Source organism: Schistosoma mansoni (assembly GCF_000237925.1).
Source record: "Schistosoma mansoni, WGS project CABG00000000 data, supercontig 0390, strain Puerto Rico, whole genome shotgun sequence".
NCBI classification, from domain to species: Eukaryota; Metazoa; Platyhelminthes; class Trematoda; order Strigeidida; family Schistosomatidae; genus Schistosoma; species Schistosoma mansoni.
The window spans coordinates 18,144-31,700 of NW_017386232.1; the positions used below are offsets into that span (position 1 = coordinate 18,144).

Consider the following 13,557-nt stretch of genomic DNA (forward strand, 5'->3'; position numbering starts at 1 on the left):
CAATCACTCCATTATTCTCAAACTGGTACTATGTGCCCTCACTGCATGAACAAAAGTTGGTAGAAATATAGTTGACACTCTGCTTTTGGGCTTTTTCGATTCCATTTGCAACCTTTAACAATGAAGAAACTTTTGTCACCCATAAGTACTCAATAAAAACCAAGAAATCAAATTTTCGCCGGGGACCTACTCGATTTTGAATATAACACCAAAATGTTGGACAGCGGATACTACGACTCCAGTGAGTGAGTTTCCTATCTCCCTTGCGCACGAATATTAAGTAGTTGCCGACGGTGATGATGTATACAAATGAATGACATGAGGTTCTATTTTGTTGTGATAAGCTTCATAAAAATATTGTTTTCAAGCGAGAGAAAGAAGAAACGAGTATCGCAAAACATGTTAAGAAAAAACACCAGTTGGGTCGAACACAAGTAAAACACCCCCAAACAGCAAGTTCCATAAATCATTGACATGAAAGAGGCTTCATACTCATAACAGTCGTCTGAAAAGTCATTTCAGAAAACTACGGTGATTGCCAAAACAGGAGTTTAGGAACATTGAGATTTATTGGTGAAATCGAAGTGCTCTGACAGTAAACCTTGTAAACGGCCACAGTCACTGATAAGAACAAAATCGAAAGGGAAACTGTTGCCAAAATAGTTTATTCATTTAACATTAAAAACATCAGGAACTGCGAAAAACTGTTGATATAGACACTTAGTCCATGACGATCTGAGAATAGAGGGGTTTTTGTGGAGAATTTAGTATTTTCACAGTTGAAATCATGAGTTAATTGAAGCTAGACCACTATCGAAAACCTGGAAGCACTGGACGGCCGTTTCGTCCTATTATGGGACTCCGCAGCAGTGCGCATCCACGATCCCACACTCGCGAGATGCGAACCCAGGACCTACCAGTCTCGAGCCGGAGCCCTTAACCGATAGACCACTGAGCCGGCATCTGAGAATATCATGGAACCCAAACCCCTTCGAAGAAAATGAATAAAACAATGAAACTCTAAAGTCACAAACTAATCACTTGTTTACTGAATAGACATGGAGATATTGTGTATTGAACGTGATGAACACGAAGCACAGCGCTCAGGCAAACTCAAGGTTGGAAGCAATAATATCGCTAGGTACCCTCGATGTTTTTGCCACCTCGAAAGTGAATCGAACTAAGCAATCATAAGAGTGCAGCTCCCTTCTAGCTGTGTACATTCACATTTTCTTTCTAAATACTAAATAGTATTAGTGATACAAATCTCACTACGTCTGTCCGAGAAGAATTCTTCACCGAACTTCTCTAAAAAAATTTGGTGATTATGTAATTATAAAGACAGCCGTCTCCTGATATTTCTGGAATGTTAGTTAATTGCTACTTCCGGTAGCATCAAAGTGCTTTCCAGTCATCTGTAAGGGTATATGATGAAAACAGGTAGCTTGCTTTTTAATCGATCTTCCCGAAAAATAGTGATCAAATTGTGTCTGAGATGCTTCACTGCTTTTGACGAGTTATCACTGAAAGTTGGGTTTCAGCACTACCTGGCAAATAGTTCCTGTTTGTGTTTGTGAAACGTGACCTCAGAGCAGAAAAGACTACGCTCTTATATGCTTAGTCACCATTTTCCTTAGAGGATTAGCCTCATTCTATAGCGAATCAAACCGCCCACCAAGCAGTGCGTTCTTGAAATATTGAACCCGATTGACTTAAATCGTTTGTAAGTGTTGTCTAAGGATCTGTGATGCAGATCACTATTTGTCGTCATTTAGAGTGACTTGTAAGAGAGGACAGTACTTGTTAAATATTCACCCTTTATTTGGACTTAAGTGACTCATTGACATTTTATCAAGCATGACTCACATGCGAACCCATACCATTTGCAAGTAATTTTGTGTTTTGCGTAAAATGTATTTGAGACACAATTTTAGTTATTAAAAAGATAAGAAGTCGATATGACCACACTTGATTTACCATTATCTCCAAATTCTTGAGACGCTAAATGTTAATGGATTCTTTAAATCTTTTTATGATATCTTAAAAGTACGGATGAGTATCAAGAAAAGTTATCTGGGAATATACAATGGATTTCAGCTAATGGGGTTTGTCCGGATGTAATATGTCAATAGTTTATAGATGGGGTTATATACTTTCTTTGTACATACTTGAGTCATCCTTCAAAAGAAAGTGGTTTGAGTTAAGCGTTCAAGTAGATATTTTTCTACGCCTGTTCCAATCTCTAGCTGTCGTTGAGGTAGTTATGTCGAAAAAACTAACTTCTGTAGATAATCCATTCTGCAGTAGGATTAGTTAGATCTTCCGTCATGACAACCATGTTGCAGGTATCCTCCCGACTACTAGTTGTGTGGGGAATTTTATATATGGTCCCGGAAGTAAGTGGTTTTAGTGTGACTTAATACTTCAGGTTGCACGTGATAATTTGGGTGTCCCACTCATTGTTATATCGTGGTCTATTGCTGAAATGATTCGTTATTCATATTATGTGGCAGATATATGTAGGGTAAAGTTAAATTTGCTAACTTGGTTGAGGTGAGGAAAATTTTTAATTCATTTACTTCGAAAGGTACTCAGGCTTTATGATTTTGTATCCAACTGGGATTTCTGTAAGTCATAGAATTTCATGCTTAATCAATGATTCAGGGTGAGGTTCTTCTAATAGTAAGTGGCATAAAAAGACTGAGGGAAACAGAACAATATTCCTTCGATCTTCCAAATGCTTTAAATTGTTCACTCAGTTATTGGTTTGCTTTCGCTGCTATACTTATAACCTACATTCCAGGTAAGTTGTCATTACGTCACAACTCATTTCTAAAGGTTCAAAGACAATGTACACTCACATGATGCGTCAAAGAAAGAAAGTTTTACAAAATTGTAACTAAGGAGCAGTTGTTATTTTTTCATCGTATGAATAATCTAACTTATTTATAAATGTTTACTAAGTATCAACAACCACTTGGCTATTCTCTGATGTATTTAAAAGCACCCAAAATTCGGCCTCCTATTTCATCGAGCTGAAAAGCCCCAAGTGTGACAAAATACGCGTTCTGAATCCATCCAACTGCTAGCTATCATCCATCTCTTTATAACGCCTGTGACAATGGGAATATCAAGGAAATCCTCACGAGGTTCATATATGCTAAAAGAAATTATTTAATTGCAGTCCTAGACATATGAGTTCATCTGTTTTATTTGGAATAAAAATAAAACATATGTAGTTTTGTGGATAAAACAACTCATTTACCATGTACTTGGATATAAGCTGCACTCTTAGTGTGAAAGCTAATGATGCTACCCAGTTATCCGAAACAAAATAGGTAGAGCGAGGTCCAAACCTGAAACGTAGTGGCTGAAAGTCAAACTCCCTAAGCACTAAGCCACCATTTCACAACGTAGTGCGATTACAAGCTATTATTGGAAACTATGTTTTAGATTATAAGGCTGCCGGTAAGTATTAATAGCATTTTTGTCTCACATATAATAATATAAAATACAAACTGGCTTCATTACTATCAGATCATAAACTCAACATCTGGTTCTTCTAAGCTTGTTTATACAGTTAAGAATCACTGTAGTATTAAACCAGAAACTAGATTACGAAACCTGTTAGGTAAATGCCGATCATAGTTTGACAAATGCCTTTAAGGATTCACCGAAACTACCATTCAATTGACAGTATTTTTGTCTAAAAGCATAATTTTCACAGCCATTTCTTAAAGATAGGGTTGATTGAAAAGTCATGTAGTAATAAAGAGGCTGCCGGCAGTCCTTGTGATAATGATAATTTACAGTTGAAGACTACTTGTACTCAGACGTTTTAACAACCATGTGTTAGATGGGCGGGATGTAATCAAACATACAAAACTGCATTTATTGCAGCTAACGTTTAGATTTATTAACGGGGTTGATATTACATACAGATTGGCCAGACTAAAGTAGGTGATGCGGGCTCAGATCCGCTTTAACCACTGTTCCAAACTGTATTTGAAAATATGGTAGGGCGATAATAATGATGTTTATAAACTAGATGACATGGCTCAAAACCATTGGCTGCTTCTTGGGTGTTTGCTCGAGTTCTTATGTTGTTTGTGACAAAGTGATGGCCTAAATATTGTAATCAATTTTTACGGTAAGTGTATCTTGGGAACTTCTGTGTACCAAATACAAGATGATTTAACGCAAACTGGACCCACTCCGCAATACTGATTAGAAGACTGTTACTGAGATATCTAGTCAGATATTGTGCAGGTTTGTTCGTAGTGCAGTCAAACGGAAACGTTTCTTGTCACAATAATTGAGAACTGTAGGTTTGTTTAACCTAGGTAATAGACCTTCAAGAAATCGATAAACATAGTAGCTAGTGATCTTGATTTGCGTATGGACGTAATGAATATAGGACCTGTTACAAGCGTATATTCTCTCAAGGTGATACACTGCATATCCACGGTTAGACGGTAAGCAAGCTAATCGTTGATCCTTATACATAAGTATTATGTTACGTTTAAAAAAGAAGACAGAAACATGGACGGATATGAAAGCGGCAGCTACATTTGGCACTTACCACAGGGTATATGAGCTCATCCGAGCCAGTGTGGCGCATATATATCTGGTGCCCCCTTGCACTAATATTTATGTTAAAATAAATAAAATTGACAGCAAGCTTGTATGAGTGAGACTAATTGTGCTGATGGGACAACGGCTAATGAAGTCTAAGGGGACAGTGTTTTCAAGAAACTGTTCCATCAGCATCAGAATGCCCTGTTCACTGTAATCTCTAGCGAGTGTTTCGCCTTACATGGGGAGAAACTAACTTCCAGCGCCATAGATAATTCATCTAAGCCTTCTATTTAGGAAGGCAAAGTTCTCGTCAAACAACGTATCAGGATTGTGAAGTTAAGTTTACCGACATCCTAAGATAGAGCGACTATCGTCCCTACCGCCAGAAAAGTTACATTTCCTATGCAACAACTTCCCACTGCACTGAAATATTGAATATTTGTTAATCGTACATTCACCTCTTTCCCCTGTCATACACTGATTACGGCCAAATATACTTTGGATCACTGGCTACCTCACTTCTTGACGCTAGTGTTGACTTTTAAATACCTGAAATGTCTGTTATGCGACCATGAGGTCTGTTTATCAAATCTAACTTAAGTTTAAATTAACTCACTATATATTTAAGTATAAATCGCTGACTACTACCTGGTTGCCCGAATCAATGTAGCTGAGTCGTGTTCAAACCAAGGACTCAATGTTTCGTCAACTTTAAGTGCTCAGTTGACGAAGTCCTATTTGTTGAAGACGCTAACAAAATGCAGTCTTCCGGTCACCTTGAGCAATAATACTAGGATTTTTGGGATGCGTTACTTCAGCACTGGTTAACTTCAACACCTGGACTACTGATAAAATGTTAGGTAGTTCTCACTTCATGGCTGTGAAACTTGGTTTGTCAGAGTAAAAGACATCTGTAGACTGAAAGAGTTTAGTCACAAGTGTCTTCAAAGAATCGTTCACGTTTCCTGAAATGGCCGATTGAGCAATGTCAAGGTTAGGCATATGGTGCTTGGCAAAAATGGGAAGTCGGTCAACAAAGTTTTAAATCTCCGTGGACTGAGATGGCTGGGACGTGTATTGTGTATGTCTAACCGCCTCCCGTGCGTAGTTTGGAAGGAAGCCGAGGATAGTCAATGAAAATGCGCAATAGTTCATGGAGTCATTGGCTGTTGGTCTGATATATAGAAAAGCGCAAACTGCCTGGTTAGGGTCTAGGTGACAACTGCGAATAGACGTTGGAGACTGGGTTACATCGCTCAGAATCGTTCACAATGGCACAGATCCACTAACTATTTTCCTCTATATCTTTGATTCGAGTAATCCTTCATAATTATCTTTCCACTCTATCCTGTTAAATAGAACGCTGGCGATCCGTAGGAATAGGTTAGAAAATTTGTCTGAGTAATCATGTGAGTGTTAAAGGTGTGCGATCACCAAGTACAACTTATAAAGAAGGAAATCAATATCGACCTAAACTACTTGTAAGGTCGACTTCCAGCACACTTTTGATGCATTTCTACTGTGATTCGTGTTTAGTGATAATCGCTCAGCACAGAAAGTGCGGTAATCGTAACTGATTAACAAAGCTTCCATTACGACAATGGACCTCTCACTCTAGTTAGTGGGGCAGAGATAAAGAGGATAAAGGCCGTCTCATTCACCGTATTGAAGCCTGAGTTGTAAGTTACTGGCCTAGTGCACGAACATATTGGTGGGTGCTGGTGGTGGAGTGACACGAAGTTGGTCCACATATAGTGAAAGCTTGAACAACTCATGCTAATCTGGACCATTTTTATGGCCGTCATGATACGTATCTAGCTGATATAGCTTGGAATAGAAGCCAATGATGGTTTTTCAGTAGTTTCCCGTTCAGTCAGTCACAATGTCGAACTTCGTACGTACGTACATCAGTTCGAGTTGCCGTACGACATTAACACAGAGATGCAGCCGTCGATTCAAATCCCATAGTGGTAGAAGTAGTAAGAGCAGTTATCGGAAAGATAAAGGCTTGAAGATGTTATTCAAGGAGTATAATCCAGTGAAATAAATTTGGAAAGAGAAAAGATAGAGACATGGAGAATTCAGAAGATTAAAATTTGGCAGAACACAAAGAGTGGACGCACCTTCGCCATCGCAAACGATTTTGAGCCATGTCATTCCCGTTACATTCTTCATAAGTGTGAGAAACTTGTTTCACTGAAAGACGTCCTTCTTAGTTGTATTCTTAACTAAACCGAATCGCTCATTCAAACTATTTTTGTCCACCTACCTTTATTCCTTATTTACGCAGAAAATACTCCATCTCCTCGTAACCTCATTTTATTATTTGTGTAGCGCGTGTTGTTCTCTTTCGTACCCATCGTTACGTGTTCAACTGAATAAATAAACTTTACTTAAGACTGTGTTTTGGAACTTAATTGGACAATGATCCGCTAAAACAATTATGAAAAAATGTAGGTATCACGAAATACACCTTTTCGCCACTGAAGAATTTTCAGTGATTTAGCTGTTGGACAATTTCCATTCAACTTTCGCTAACCAGACTAGAAAGTGTCGGATATGTGTTTGGAAAGAGCATGGTTTGCGTGACCAGTATAACAAGCTGCGTAAGAGGAAGTATACATTGACATGGCCTAAAACGGTAATTTATCCTTGACACATACTTTTATCAGACATTAGCTGAAGAAAAGGTTTACGAATAATTTAGACAATCGATGCTGCTGTACCTCTTTTGAACCTAATGTTCATGAATAAAGTTCGGTATGGTAGAGGTTGTATATTCAAATGAGCGTTTTGGCTTTAGGATGTTACTTAATAATGAACCAACTATTTCGTGGTTGTACATCGACAGTATTGTTGGCGTCATTTTGAGGTTACTACCGCTTACTTTCACCACTGTATCTAACCTGCACTTCAAGTATACTATGTGTGACTACTTTCAGAGAGCATTTCATACAATAAGAAAATTACTTTGTATGTCCATGGCAATAAGTGACTCAAGCAACACAGAAATGAAGATTTTTGGATTGCAGGAATTATTTAAATTATCTCGAGAAGTATAAGTCCTTATCACCTGACAGGATAACATACATTATATGCTACAGGATATATTAGCACAGAAACATATACAACAAACAATAGAACATGGAAGTCAGTAACTAGTGGTCATATTTCTTTTAACATTAGTTCAACATGCACAAGAAAACAGCTAATCCATAGCCTTAATTGTTGTTAAGACCCAGAGCGTGTTCCAAATCCTGTCGTCTTTGGGAAATCTGTGAAATAAAAGTGACAGATAAACCTTATCTCGAAGAATATTCGTTTTGTATGAAAATGAAAACATCATCGGGAAGACATAAGAACTACAAAGTCCGCTTTTGTAGTTAGATAAGTTTTGAGTTTGCTGTCCTGATTTCAGACGGGAAATCCGTATCCTATCATCCAATTGTGAGAATAAATTAAAACATCAAAGGCCTCAATATTTGCCAAAGCTATTGTTTCAAGAAGAAGGAGCCACACAATCTGATGCTTTATTTCGGATTGAAAGAAGTCTAGTGTTAGTAAGTAATGATTACTATGAATCATGAAAAGTATACACTTGGTAAGCGTAATATGTTGAAGGCCTTTGTATTCTATGCCACCAGACATAATGATAACTCCTTACTGCGACCATACGACAACAAGCACTAAGTTTACGCGTACAGACCTTACACTAACCAAAAAAGGGCACAAACAGACAATGTTTTTACCAATTAGCCTAGAAAAACAACGAGTGGATACCAATGTAGCCTAATATGTGGAAACACTAATAGAAAAAACTGCGATGGTGGAGAAGATTTGTAGCTCAAGTGGATGATTTTAATGGAGTTTTGTTCTCTGAGCTGCACAACCAAAACTGCATTTGAGACATCTAATGTCAGGTCATGTTTTCTTTCTTGAAGCTCCACAACTGAACGGGTTACACTCTGTCCAACGAAATGTGTCGATGGAGAACACTTCACACTTTACAAAAGAAAGGAACAGAGTAAGAGGTCTACACTCAGCTGCCTCAGTTATAAGAGGTTTACCAATTAGTGTTGAGTAATATCTGTTAGAGAGAAATAAATCTTCCCTTCGCTAAAACTCGACCAGTTTGTGGGATATTGTTGTTTCCTAAGCTACACGAATGAGAATGGCTTACCCTGTTGTAAAAGTAGCGCATTACTGCTTCTTGTGTCCAGTGAGCGTTGTAGAATTCGGCATGACGCTCTTCCTCCGGATGTCCCGGCGTAGCATCGGTCATCACCCAAAAGTCACGACACTGACTAGCTAACCAACGAGATATAAAGGTCTGTGGATCACGGCTGAATTCCAAGTAAAATTCACGATGTACTTTCATTTGGTTGATCTGTTCAACTAATTCGTGTATCTGTAGTAATTCGAAATATAAAAAAATTGATTAAGAAAGACCGTCTTCATAAGCATGAAAGAGGTTCAAGTAGGTATACAGACGCATACGTACTACCTAAACACCCATAAGGGATGATCAAGAATACACATTAGTAATTAGCAAGGGCAAACATATGAGTGATGAGACAAACAGGAAGAATAATCTTTCCATCAAAAGGTTAGAACAAATCACGAAAACTTGTGATAACAGGCATCCACTACACGAGGAACACAGTATGTGTATCATTACATTGTCAGACAAATTTGATAACCATTATTTGAAGGAAAGACTTATTTGTACATTCAGCTTAGATAAATACAAAAAAGCAAGAACAAACAGAAACTCATCGGTTCAAGTGGACAAACATAAAAAAGAAAGGAAGTTTGGGATACTAATCTGTGTAGACAGTTGAAAACCACTAAGTGTGTCTATTGAAAACCCACTAAATGTTAGATTCAACCCAGCTGATTTGAAACTATAAGTAAAACTTAACTTCGTACGTGCAACGTTCCCATGTCCAGTTAAACCGGTTTACCTACGGCTCTAGAAAGCCTTGCTTCAGGGTGTGTGCTGTATCTTAGAAAATAGCATCATACATTGCACTGACCTACCGCAAACATATCCTCTGTTTTTAAACGCCAAAAATTAGCTACGTACGCTCATTTGAGGACCTTGTTCTACAAACATCTAATATCCCTGGTGTTAGTCTTGCTTTATGTACTACAGCACTACCAAACAACTTAATATATCTTAACAGTCGATAACATGCAACTAGGCTAAAAGATTTAGTCAGTGTACGAAGTAACAGAAAAGAGAACTTGTTTTGCTTTACCACTACCTGTTTTCGAGGGGATCGTAGTCTGAATGACTTCAGTAAGGCGCGCTTAACAATCGTCTGTGTGTAGTCGACTTGAATGGACATATCAGGACTATAACTTAAAAATGAAGCCCGTCTAGATGGGCAATGAGGAAATTTGATATCAGATCAAGAAATTGGGAGCATTTTCTTTATTGCGACGTATAGTTAGCCGTGACTAACTTTCGATATAATCATTATCAGAATGTTACCTACAGTTTATCACTTCCTAAGTATTTCACGTTTGGATTGGACAATAATGCCCCACATATGAATTGGACCGACGCTCACTTTCGAATAACTGTCCAGATTCTTACCACAATTTAGTGTGCCTTGAACTCATGTTCTGTTTGTGTGGTCAGAGAATTCATGGTCCTAACCTTTTACTCGAACCGATGCATCTTCATACCGGGTCGTACTGTTTCTCTGTTAGAGAAAGTTAAAGAGTGAAGTAGAAACATTTAAATTCTTCCGAATATTTCGAGTGGGTGCTTTCTCTCAAACAATGGTGCCGAGTTTTGCGGATTTCATAAAAATCAGTAAAGATTTGAGCAGAACGTTTACGACAAACTGAAACTTACCTTGTTATCTATTGCAGATAGCTCTTGACCTGTATGCATATTAGTTAGATAAGTATGTACCATACTTTTGTATACATCGTCCTGTGAACAATAGTAATTGAAAGTTAGATTTAGGAAGTTTTTTTAATCATAGAGAGAAATTATAAAATATTCTTGTTAAATAGCAGTTTTTATTTTTAAAAAATAAGAGTTGAGATGGGTCCTTTTTAGAGGTAAACAACCGATCTACATGCATATATTATAGCTTCTAAAATGTTTCTCCGACAGGTTCGTAGGTGAATATAACCTATATTACCTGCCAACAGTGAAGATTCAAGATACGCAGTGCATCCAATGCTTGGTGCTACGCCGTTTACTTAAGTCTATATTGCTTGAAAGAGAAATAAGCCATCGATAAATTGTGCAATACTTATAGCGGCGTATATCGTTCGAAAACCAATAAGGAATTATCTGATATTTAATTTGTTATTAATCATTGCAACAAGATATTCTTTTCTCAGTAACATAATATGCCTGTGATTAGTAATGTAAACAATAACAATGATTTGCCAGACAGCTGATTTACACTTTATTACTCTCCAAATCACTTGAACTTCTTAACTAATATAATAAATCATTCCTATGAAACTAAATATCAGAAATACTGATACAGTCAGTTCATGTTACTGAAGAACCTGTTTTGATGGGATCATTGTGCATCTGAAGAATGTGGACAAGGAACCTTATGGTGATATAATTGTGCTTTGAAAGTATACTTCGTATAATAAACAAAGCTATAGAAAGAAACATGGGAGAAGATTCCTAACTGAGACTTTACTATTAGGAATGCTTATATCTGATACAGAAACATTTTTAAAGCAGTGCATCTAGTTATGATAAGAAATGTTTAAAGAATAACGGATATCCATTGAAATTTACTGAGAAAAGTGAAAAACGTGAAGATAAAAAACCCAAAGAAACTACAGAAAATAAAAAACTTGTTTTTATTCAACATCAATTCAAACGTGATGATGTCACAGGGTCAAATAATATGAGACTAAAAACTGCATTGAAAAGAGCATGTGCCGTCCAAAACAACATGTTCTGTAACACAATCAAAGGTCGATAGATATCCCTTTTATGTTACCACCAACTTAGTATACAAATTTACATGTATCTGCCAAAGCAATTACATTGGTAGAACAGAAAGGAGAGCCTACGTCCGACTCAAAGAACATATTCCAAAATGTTTAAGGTCAAATGGATTAAAAGCATTCAGCAGTGTGTCTTTGACACAGGACATGAGGTAGATACACTGAAGTCCTTCAGGGTGATTAAGAAACAATCAAACTCCAACCTTTTGAAATTTGCCGAAGCGATAGCAATCAAACGCTTAAAACCAAGTCTATGTATGCAAAAAGAGACAGTAATAAATCTTTGCCCTGGTAACATTAAACCCCTTCTTTTTATTTATTACGTCATTCATTATTTCAACTCTTTCTGAAGTTTAAAATTACATTATTGTCATTCTTCTTCAATTCATACACTTCTTTATTACCATTAATCTATTTTCAGCTGCTTCATTACACAATCATCTAATGTTTGTTAACTCTAGCACTTCTAACCACTATTTCAATGTTCTGGTGAGTGGACATCCATAAGGTAAAAATAAAACTACACAACAATTATTGTGGCGCAATACGGATACACCAAGTCACTGAGATGTAAATTAAGCCAAACTGGAAAACACTTCTTATCAAATGTAAAATACCTAAAAAACAGTTTGTCAGAGTAAAACGTCCTCAAAAAACAGATGTGGTATTAGAGATATCTACGGTTAAAGTTTAAACCCGATCGCAAAGTTATTCAATTTGTACGGTATCGTTGGAATTGAGATACATTAGTTATAACACTAATAATATCATCATTGTATAACCAAACCAGGTATAACATATCTAATGTTAAAATGCTATGTCGGAATCAAAAAATTTTCGTTTCAATTACAAATACTTGCTACTTTATGCTGTAAACACTTAAACATCGTTGCATACCACTTCAACTTCAATATCATAGCATGCTGTTTTCGGACTACCATCACCTTCAACTGTGATAATATGATTAATAACTATAGGATCAGGAGGTTGTTGTAAGGGAGCCAAACGACTAGGTATGTCAGCGAATCTCATACGAGGACAGCCAAACACTTGTTCTAAGTATGAATCACAATTGATGAAATCCTTTTCATTGGGATCTTGTAATCTAGAGAAATGATAAGCATACAGAAACGGATGAAAACACTAACAGAAAAATTCCAGTCACAATAAGTGACAACTGTTTTCTTGTCAACAAAATCATTTTGGTAACTATAACGAGGAAGTTTGAAAGGGAAAATAGTTTTATGGGATGGGTGAGTGCCGAAGTATGGATAATCAATACGGAGAGAATGTCAGAACAGGAAAACAGACCAAAAGTGAGAGTCCATGTTTCTGATACAGCTTGCGATATTTTCCTAGTACAGAAGTTCAGGACCAAAAAGTATCAACCGTTAAGCACCAACTAAATTCCCTACCACTTTATGAATATATATGACTTGAAAATTATTCCAAATTACCTTTAATTTGACAGATATCACACATCAAGAGTAAATGTCTTTGTGACCAAAAAGCCCTATTTCAACTATAATCACTGACGTACTACTATACAGTACGATGATTTACGAGTTTCACATACAGCTGTAACTATAGTCTGAGAGTATTAAATCTTGTGTGCGCGTGAGAAATAGGTGCTTAGACTAGATTAGAGGTCACAGAACACCAACCTTTCCATATCATGAAGTTTGAGAGTACATTTCACGGTCACACTGTAAATAAGGGAAGGGATAGGATTATACACTAAAACATTATTGGAGGTATACTGGGATAACATATAAGTAGAGTAAACTAATGAATAATGAAAACTAACCTATGCGTTTTTATATAGTTCCATAAAGCGTAAAATATTTGAGAACGCGTACCAGTATGCAGGGCCAATATTCTTGCTAAACGTGAGTCTAACTTGTATTGTGGAGGTTGGTGGTCTAACATTAACAATCCTGTACACCGAACATTACTATCGCCTCTACGTTTTACCTTTAA

At 37.0% G+C, this 13,557-nt stretch overlaps 2 protein-coding genes across 3 annotated transcripts; one reads left to right on the forward strand and one right to left on the reverse strand.

Moving 5' to 3' along the window:
* Positions 1-1,091: 1,091 nt before the first annotated feature.
* Positions 1,092-3,249, forward strand: Smp_022700.1 (protein tyrosine phosphatase-like protein; the record flags this gene model as incomplete). 2 transcript variants are annotated; one of them, XM_018792302.1, is made up of 8 exons in its annotated part: positions 1,092-1,141; positions 2,048-2,105; positions 2,140-2,257; positions 2,289-2,396; positions 2,429-2,553; positions 2,588-2,627; positions 2,665-2,803; positions 2,839-2,903. In XM_018792302.1, exons 2-8 carry the CDS (start codon positions 2,053-2,055, stop codon positions 2,901-2,903), a joined length of 648 nt encoding a protein of 215 aa, XP_018644161.1. In that variant the 5' UTR covers positions 1,092-1,141; positions 2,048-2,052. The 2 variants fall into 2 exon arrangements, with proteins under 2 accessions (XP_018644161.1, XP_018644728.1); XM_018792303.1 differs by having other exon boundaries at positions 1,092-2,257; positions 2,839-3,249.
* Positions 3,250-7,799: 4,550 nt separating this feature from the next.
* Smp_199640 (brg-1 associated factor, putative) lies at positions 7,800-13,506 on the reverse strand (the record flags this gene model as incomplete). Its single annotated transcript, XM_018792304.1, has 5 exons — positions 7,800-7,853; positions 8,759-8,986; positions 10,445-10,525; positions 12,475-12,682; positions 13,385-13,506. 5 exons carry the CDS (start codon positions 13,504-13,506, stop codon positions 7,800-7,802), a joined length of 693 nt encoding a protein of 230 aa, XP_018644729.1.
* Positions 13,507-13,557: the final 51 nt, after the last annotated feature.